Here is a 9,518-nt window from a genome sequence, read left to right on the forward strand (position 1 = left end):
CCTCAGTTGCTGATTAGCTAGCCAAAGGCTTCTCTGGAGATTTAATAAGCTATATGCAGAGGGCTGCTCAGAAGCTGAAGTAGCCGCATCGCTAAGGCACAAAGTCTCATGCTCCTTCATCTTTAGGTTTGATAAAAATACAGGCTCTGAAGACACAGTCTTCATTATGTCCCCACTTCCCGCCTGGAACTGGTGTGCTGATCAGAGAAGTCACAAAGAACAGCGGTCTACTGGCACCCGCATGTCACAGGGAGAGAGGACAGGGGACAGCGTGGAGGGAACCACGGTCCACAGTGTGGAATGTAGTAAAGAGCCACACTCCCATGATCAGGCCTTCATTTCCTGGCAGGCAGAGGGACTCCGGGATTCATCTCCCAAGGCCAGGGACTGATGGCAGAACATGCAGGGCAGCATGTGAACCGCATACTCGGGGATAAGCAGTGTTCCTCATACTTCATCTCCTACAGAGCCCCGCCCCGCTGCCCATTCTGCACGACAGCCTTGTTTAAGACACAAGTCAGAGAAAAACTGTTGGAAAATCGATAACTCTGCTGCTGAGACTGGCCCCAAAGACAGTGTGGATATTCTGGGGAGACCCCTGAACTGGCAGCCAAGAGAGGCAGCAGCATCTCATGCCAGCGACACATTCCTCCAGCCGCAGTAGCAGCAAGTCCAGCCCGGTGCTCAGAGTCGGGTCCCCTTCGTCTCAGCCTCCTCTGTTCTTGTCCAGACTGTGGTGTGCTGAAGAACTGGTGTGTGCAGGGAAGACACCCAGTGTGGCCTCTGCGTCTGCAGGCTGCCAAGTACATTCCTGGAGTCAGTATCTCCCGGGGGCTAGGGTGAAGACCCTGACCTGACACATTTAATGGATCTGTGTTCCCAGCTAGAGAAAGTGTCAGAAGTGGTAGCTATTTGCTTCACCTATTTAAGAAATACTTAACAGTGTGCCTGACATGTTTCCTGCACCCCAATATGCCAGGAGGAAGCCCCAATGCATAAAGGAGCAGAGGTCCCGACCCCAGGCTGGGTGGAGGAACCAGAGACAGCAGCTCAGAGGGGGGCTGAACGACCTGTACCCACTGCTATTGTCACCCGCGGTTGGGGCTGCTCTTAGTCACTCAGCTGTGGCCTTTCCACCTTACCTGTCTAACCTTGGCCAAGGTTCGTCAACTCCACCACCCTGACAGTCATAAACGGCTACTCTAACACAAAGACCACGTCTGTGTTCCAGAGAGAAGGAGAGGGGCTTTCTGGTCAGTTTAGTCTTTTCTCCTTTGTCAGAAAAAAATGAAAAGTCTAGCTTTCCCAGAAGCCTAACCTAATTAAATACCACTGACCAGAAAGAGGCCACATTGCCATGTGGGTGTAAAAGCCTATATAGATATTTTCAGTGGGGCCTACAGTCAGCAAACTAGGCCAGTACAGAGACTGAGTGAGGAGGGCCGTGACCGGGCAGCCTGTGGGGCCTAAGGGTTCCAGACATACCATCAGTGCCTTGATTTCAGCCTCCGTAGCAGCTCCTGCTCTGCTCTGTGTGGACCAAGAATGCCACTTTCAGGCCCTTCACTTCCTGCAAGGCCCAGCTCCCTGAAGAGGGTCAGCACAGGAAGGGCCTGCAGAGGGCACATTCATACCTGCCCAAGCTCTCTGCCCTGTCAGAATCATGTGGACTGTGAGTTGGGTACCACAAACCACATGGACAAAGAGACACTTCCTGATGAATTATAAAAGAGAGATTGGGGCTGGGGAGAGATGATTCAGTTGCTAGGAACACTTGCTGCTCCTTCAGAAAACCCAGGCTCAGTTCTCAGCACCCAAATGATGGCTCATAATGGTCCTTACTTACTCCAGTTCCAGAGAATCTAATGCCCTCTTCTGGCCTCCACAGGCACTGCATGCACCTAGTATGCACCTAGTATGCACCTAGTATGCACACACACACATACTCATGCACGCATGCACACACATACACACACACACTTAAAGCATAAATCTTTAAAAACCATTCAGGAAGACAGCACCTCTCAAAGGCAGAGTTAGATAGGCTTCAACGTGTCTTAGAAACTGACCCCAGGTACCTTCCCTGACCTTTGCCCAGGTGTCCTCTCATAAGCATATGAACCAGGGGTCAGGCATAATCCTCGGCATTTGAGAGAAGGAGATGGAGGGAGGGAGAGGCTGGGGTCATTCCTAACTACATGGTGAGTTGGAGGCAAAGCTTGGCTACATGAGGACCAGAGAGGGAGAGAGAGGGAGAGAGAGGGAGAGAGGGGGAGAGAGGAGAAACAGCAAATAATTCATGACTGCCTTCCTCTTCAGGCACAGACCCCAGCACTGGGAAAGTACCATGGACAGGGCAATGCATGCTGTTTGCATGGCATCTTTTCCCTCCTCCTTCCTAAAACAGGACTCTCAACTCAGTCCTGAAAAGACCAGTTGGCTGCTCGTCCAGCAAGAGGGCCATAAGGGGCCTGCACCAAGCACACCAGTGCATTCCGTGCAGCTCAGAACACATGTGATCTGGTGGTAGCCAATGAGAACCCTTGTGGGGATTACAAGAAAAGTTTCCTTGAGACTAGAAAAAGAAGCAGAGGGGTCTTCTGTGTCTTCCTTCTGCCTGGAACTCAGAGGCAACACACGGAGCCACAGCAGCTCGTCTATGGTTATGTGGCAATAAACTGACAAATTAGCTGGCGGTGCGGAAAGAATAAAGATTAGGCTTGTGATAGGCGCAGATCTGATCCACTGCCCCAGCCCTTGACCCTGTTTCAGCACTCACTGTATTATGAGTAGAATTAGCCCCATCTACTGAAGGGTCTGTCAACTAGGTCTCTGCCTGTTGGTCAAGCATGCTGGAATAATAAACATGATTAAAAACTGAATGACAGGCCAGGAAACCATGCAGCCATCAAGGTTTATGTAAGACAGACTGAAGGTAGACTGTTCTTTTGTTTCCTGGCCGCCCAGACCCAAATAATCACACAGAAACTATATTAATAACAATGCTGTTTGGCCAATAGCTCAGGCATATTGCTGGCTAGCTCTTACATCTTAAATTAACCCATTTCTAGTAATCTGTGTATGAGCATGAGACTGTGGTCTACCGGTAAGGTTCCAGTGCATCTTTCTCCTTCAGCAGTCACATGGTGTTCCCTTGATTCTACTTACTCCCTCTATATCCCTGTTCTAATTTTCTGCCTGGCATTGTTCTGCCAAACCATTGGCCGAAACAGTGTTATTTATTAACCAATAAAAGCAACACATATACAGAAGGACATCCCACATCAAGAGACAGTTGGTTGACAAGGAGCAAGTGTGGCCGGTACACAGGCTGCCCCAGGCTGAGATGGAGACCGGGAGGAAATCTTCAAATGTGGCATTAATGGCAAAGCCCTTCTTTCTAACTTCTATGAACTCAGCCCAGCGCCCCCCTCCCTCAGATGACCAACCAATCCCAGTTCTCCTGCTACATGGCAGACAGGGGCTCTTCCAAGTCACTGCTCTCTAAGATTGTGGTGGGGACCCAATCCACACATCCTTTACTCTCCCGAGACACCTGAAACTTTCCCCCATGCAAGGGGTTCTCCACTGTGAGACTGGGCAGGGTGAACCGAGAGTCTGCCTTCTTGCGGGAGGACAACACGGGGGCATCACACCGACCTACAGCTTCCCTGGTCAGGTTGGTCATTAATAATTCACGAAGCAGAGAAAGAGACACTAACTTAAGTACCTGCCCCTGCCTAAAGCAGGGCTTGGAGCAGGCTGTTGGATAGTCCTCGGAACCCGACTGTCATATTTATATACTAGCATGCATCAGAGATCATAAGCAAGTCGTTCTAAAAAACGAGAGCCACGGCCGCACTGTGGACAACACTCAATGTTCGCCAGCAGAGGCATCAGGGAATCGCAAGGCCAAGTAGACCTGGGACAGTGGGGGCCCAAGGAGCACTCTGCTTTCTGTCCATGGTTGTTCTGCATCTCCAAAGGGTTGCTATACGTGGGACTTGTTACCCTGTTGGGGGGAAACTATTTTAAGCCTAATTAGCAGGATTTTTTTTAGAATGCAAATGCTTTTCATTTAGACATAAAACAAAATGCCACGACATTTCCTCCACCCATTTATCACAAACAAGTTAATTACTGTGTAACAAATCTCCCCTGCTGGAATACGGAGGTCCAGGACTGCCGGTGAGCTGACTCAGGCTTCGAGAGGAAGCCACCGGGCGGCCGGTAATAGCTCATGGCGTGCTCACCGTAAAACTACGACTGGGAAGCTCTGCTTGTCAAATTAAGTAAGGTTAAGCTCTCTCCCTCGGAATAACTCAATTATCAGTAGTCATTATCTATTTAGCACAGCACCTACCAGAAGCTCCGAGCTCTGAGTCTGACAGTCACCCTCACTGTGTCTCAGAGAGGCAAAGTTTTCTGCACACCCAGCCAAGGCTGCCTGTCCTAGCTGGAGTGCATTGCAGGCCCCGGTTTTCACCTCTGTGTGTGCAAAAATGATTTCTAAGATATAAAAACATCTTTGCTCATGACAGCTTGCACCTCAAGCTCAAGGGGAAGAAGAAAAGGAGCGAGGAGAGGGTGCGGGGGAAGAAGTGATGTGGTCATGGCTGCAGTCCATCTCCAGGGAGGAACAAAGGAGCATAGACCCCGGACTTCTCCGCTGAGCTAGGTCTGAGCTGAGGGAAGTTCACCCAGAGTGCACTAGGTGATCCCAGCCATTACTCCCATACCTAAGAGGACCAGAGCACAGAGTAGGGCCTAGCTATGCACAGTCATGACGGCAGCAAGAGGCATGGTGAAAATATGGAGGTTTCTTTCCTGTTATGGACACTCCTGGTTACCAAATAACATTTTTCTTTCCACTGTAGGCCACTGGGTGTGGCAAGATTTCCTTGTGTTTCCTAGGAGCCCCAGGAGGCCTCATGCCTCAACATCAGCCTGGTGGAGTCCAGTGTAATGATGTTTCATTGGTATTTTAATAAATAAAGCTTACCTGAAGAACTCAAAACAACCATACTAGTCAGTCATACAGGCAGGGCAGTGGTGGCACACACCTTTAATCCCAGCAGCCACACTAGTTAGCCATAGAGGCCGGGTGGTGGTGGTGCATGCCTTTAGTCCCAGCACTAGAGAGTGTAAGATGGGAGGAGATGGGAACTTGCTCTCTTTTCAGTCTGAAGATTTCACGGAGGTAAGAGCTCTCTAGTGGTTTGACTGCTTTTCTTTTCTGATCTTCAGGTTGAACCCCAGTATCTGTCTCTGGGTTTTTATTATTCATGCTACAGTTCAGAATGCAGCAATGGTAGGGATGAGCCATTCTGGACATGGGAAAATGGCCCATCCCATCAAACTCTGAACAAACCACTCACAGAGCTCTTGGATGTCCTGAACATAGTTTCTCATTAAGGCCATTCATTCCATTCCTCAGCCTACTTCTGAAGGGGTTTCTTCCTCCCTCCCTCCCTTTCTCCCTCCCTCCCCCCTCCTCCCTCCCTCCCTTCCTTCTTATGATCAGCAATAGTCAGTGGCTTTGGCTTCACAATTTGTAAAATGAAAAACGTAAGTAAAATTGAATGTTCATAATTTGTAAGGAATAAAAGTGTGAATGATTCCTGCTGGAAGGGGCCATGTCCAGCAGATGGGAGCAACCTCCTGACACTGTGACGGGACAATGGGATAGCACTGTCGCCCACGAGATTCACACCTAAGAACCACACAACTCCTCTTCCACAAAGAAAAAGAAAAAAACCCTCGCAGTTCTAAGTCTAGGATTTTATGTCAAAGTGAACTTATGGCTGCTTTTCAGTCCATGCAGACATGCCTAGAACAGCACTCTGTGCAGGTGAGGGCTTCCACACACCTGTGCACACCTGTTCATAGACAGCTGTTCTATTTCCTATAGCACAAACCCTCCAGAAGAAATTAAAAAAACTTGAGACTTCAGAGTCAACATGGAAATGAAAAGCCCGCTTTCCCTGTCTCCATGATACCAGGTCAGACTTCTGGGAGACTGAGTTCAAGAGCAAAAGCTCCCAGACAGAAACCCGGAGTCCAGACTCTTACCTCCCACTCTATGCTCACAGAAAGTTTAGTTTGTCTGGAAATGGGAAACAGATAGATTTGCAATGAGTTTTCCAGCCATCTCCCTCTGCCCCTTGCACACCTCGGTTCCAGAAGCCAGAAGCTCACTGATGCCCCTCCCTGCAGTGTGTGTTTTCCAGCCGCCGGGCCGGAGGGGCAGTCGTGAAAGCCACAAGCCACATTTGTGAGCAGAACGTCTGTGGGCTTATTTACCTCACTCCCAACAACATCATCTGCTTTGTCACGCATTTCAAAGTGGGGATAATTTAAGAGTTTTGCATTTCATACATAAAAATACTCAGTAAGGAAGTCTCCCTGCACAGCATTGGGTGACAACGATCCACCCAAATTCTCATTTGTTGCCCAGGACATGAGTCACCTCAGTTCAAAATGACAGGCAGGCTTCCGGATCATTCACCACTTGCAAGGAGCCTCTCAACTGCCCCACTGGGACCTCGTTGATCTCACAACCATCTTTTTGCAAGAGAGCAGAGCTCCAAGGCAGGCCAAGCCTTGCATTTCATACCCCGCCCCACGACAGACAGACAGACAGACGCACACACACACACACACACACACACACACACCCTCTTCTACCTCTGAGTAGCTTCTCTCCTTCCAGGACATTCGGGGAGATCAATGCAGTGTAGTCTTCTTCGGAGAAGCCGGCCTTGCAAGCCTCCCTGACTGTAAGATCCTCATGGTGGGCCTGGGGATGGAAAGGGAGTTGTGAAACCAAAATAAGTTCACAGAAATTTAATCCAGCCAACATTTGTCACGGCCACCTCACAAGCCTCTGGCTGAGAAGTGCAGATAAACCACCATCTCCACCCAGAGGTGGTATTGGGATCCTCAGGTCTCTGGGGGGACTTCAGATGTCTTGACCCAGGCTGGAGGGATCTTCCCACACTGGACAGACAGCAGCACCAACTTCCAAGGGAACCACAGGGTCAACTGACGCCTAGAAGGATCTTATGGGCTTATGGTAGGGAGCGGGGGAAGGCAGAGAGGTGCCAGGGAGGAGAGGTGGGTGAGTAACAGCAGGCTTCACCAGCGGTTCACTCAAGCACAGGCAAAGCCAAGCCACTGGAGAGGGAGGGGGAGCATCTCTAGGCTTCAGAGCTTGCTCTCTGCCTTTAAGCCGGCTAGGTGAGAGGCATCAGCTGAAGCCTCCCTCCACTGGCCACAGGGGTGGGGTTCCAAGAAAGGGAGCTGGCAAAATGAAAGAGATTCCAGGGCTGCTACCAAGCTGAGCAAAGGGAGTGACCACTCCTGCCAACAGGCTGCAAGGTGCTCGTGTGTGTGTGTGTGTGTGTGTGTGTGTGTGTGTGTGTGTGTGTGTGTGAAGTTCACCCGCCTAATGTCAGGAACTCTTGTTCTCTCTGAAGCCCCTGTTTCAAGCCTAGTCAAGAGAGACGGTTCCCCTAACTAACCAGAAGGGCTTGCTTTTCGCTCCTATGGAAGTCTCTAAATCTGTAGGGAGCGGAAGACAGTGGGCAGGGGGTTCCACCCAAGCTGCCAGGAACCAAAGGAGATATAGTATGTGTCTCCACCAATCCAGTCCGCTACGAAGACGAGAAGATGCACCAGGCACCCTGTCCCTGGTGAAGAGCTTCGGGAGCCGCGGGCACAACCGGCATCCTGCAGTCTCGGCTTCGCTGGCCGCCGGAACGGAACGCAGCTCCCTGCCGGCCGAGTCCTCCAGCTGCGCGCAACGGCGCCTACCCGGGTTCGGCTAAGAGGCCACCCGCAGCCCGCAGCCTGTAGCTCAGGCTCAGAGCCCGGCCCCGGAGGCTGGGAGAAGATTGGGCGGGTAGGAGATCTTCCTCGGGTCAAACTCGGAATCGCGTTCGATTCCAGGGGACTGCGGCTCCGAAATGCACTTGCAGCCCGCGGGAGGCGAAAGTCGGTCGGGAAAGTTTCTGTCCCCCCGGGGCGTGTTCCCCGTGCGCGGCGCTGGTCCGGTGGTCTCGTTGCGGGCTGTCTCCGGCCCTGGTTCATTGCCGAGATTACCTTGGCGTGGCTGCTAGCAAGCCACCGGACCGATCGGCCACGAGAGGGGGTTCGGGCCACTTGGTCTCCGCCCAGGGTCGCCGCAGGAGCTGCCGCCGAATCGTGAAGAAGCCCAGCAGCGAGCCTTAGCCACCTAGCCGAGCCGGCTGGGGACCGCGCAGACAGTGTGGGGATAGCGCGGGTATCCAGCTCCGGTCCCCGGGCTTCGTGCCTCGCGCTCCCGCCGCGCCCTCTTCCCGGTCCCTCTCTAAGTCAGGAGAACCCGTCAGATACTACAGCTACAGCCCTGTGCCCCGTAGTCGCCTCCATCTCCCACCGCAGTCGCGCTCCGTGGCACCCACGGGACCCGAGAGAGCACTCCGCGCAGCGGACCCGACCCCGGCGCGCGGCTGGAACTCGGGATGCGCTGCTGCCGGGCAATGGAGGCGAGCTCTACGCCACGCCACGGAGGGCATCCGCGGAGCGCAGATCGGGCAGTGAGATGGCATCCCGGGTCCCGCCCGCTCCACCCCGCAGCTCCCGACTCCGATCGCGGGCGGCTTCGTGCAGCGCGGGCGGCGGGATGAGAAAGCCGGGGTAGCCAAGCCAAACCCACCGGTTCCCGGACCGCCCGCGAGCAGGGAGGCGTCAACTTACCCGGAGCGCGCCCGAGAGCCCGAGTAGAAGCAGCGGCAGCACCGAGCCCGTGGTCATCGTCCCCGCCGCGCCGCGCCGCCCAGGCGCTCTCCCGGTGCCCGGCTTCCCCCGCCGCGGCAACGCTCCGCCCGCGCCCGCCTTGCTGCTCCCCGCGCTCGCCGCCCGGGCTCCGGGAGCCAGGCCAAGTGGGCCGGCGGCGCGCTCCCTCCGGCCGGTGCGTCCGCCGGCCTCGCAGCCGCCCGCGCCTCTGTTCCGCGCGCTCGGAACTGCAGGTGAAGCCGCGCGGCCGCCCCGCCGAGGCCCCGCCCCTCCGGCCGGGCCTGACGCGGGCCTTAAAGGAGCCGCTCCCGCGCCCACTCGCTCAACAACCTGCGTGCCTTGTCCTTCGCTGCCCCGCTGGTCTCTGTCTCGCGGGACGTTGGAGCTCCGTTTGGGCAGAAGTCACCAAGGACACTCGGTCTCTAGGAGCAAAGACTTGTGTGGACTGAAAAAGGTACTGAGGTCTCTGTCCCCAAGTTAGATGTTCTTTGTAGATTGTGGGATTTCCTCGCGATCACCTCGTGATCTTAGGTCAGCTTCTTTCTAGAGCCTATGCTGGAGAGTGGACAATTCCCTCAGCCTTGCCTCTTCTAACTCCCCCAACACAGGCTTTTGTGATGGCCTCCAGACTGCAAGTCAGAAGAGAAACGAGAAGGGGGTCATTCTCCAGCTGATGGGGCACCTCTGACCCTTCAACCCAAGAGAAAACTTAGAGGGTGGGCCTGGCTGTAGGTACTCAA

The 9,518-nt window shown here is 53.5% G+C and overlaps 1 protein-coding gene across 2 annotated transcripts in view; it reads right to left on the bottom strand.

The window, feature by feature from the left end:
• Cdh4 (cadherin 4) overlaps nt 1-8,882 on the bottom strand; it is a 495,273-nt gene extending 486,391 nt beyond the window's left edge. Inside the window, exons 1-2 of one of the 2 annotated variants that reach the window (XM_085696922.2) lie at nt 8,740-8,882; nt 6,688-6,799 (exon numbers count right to left, since the gene is read on the bottom strand). In XM_085696922.2, coding sequence (XP_085553048.1) covers nt 6,688-6,799; nt 8,740-8,796 — 169 coding nt within the window. In that variant the 5' untranslated portion in view covers nt 8,797-8,882. The remainder of the gene's footprint in view (nt 1-6,687; nt 6,800-8,739) is intronic. The other variant, XM_085696921.2, reaches the window with a different exon arrangement.
• Between the last annotated feature and the right edge of the window lie 636 nt (nt 8,883-9,518).

The sequence above is a fragment of the Myodes glareolus genome, chromosome 10, assembly GCF_982192425.1.
Source record: "Myodes glareolus chromosome 10, mMyoGla1.1, whole genome shotgun sequence".
Classification (NCBI taxonomy): Eukaryota; Metazoa; Chordata; class Mammalia; order Rodentia; family Cricetidae; genus Myodes; species Myodes glareolus.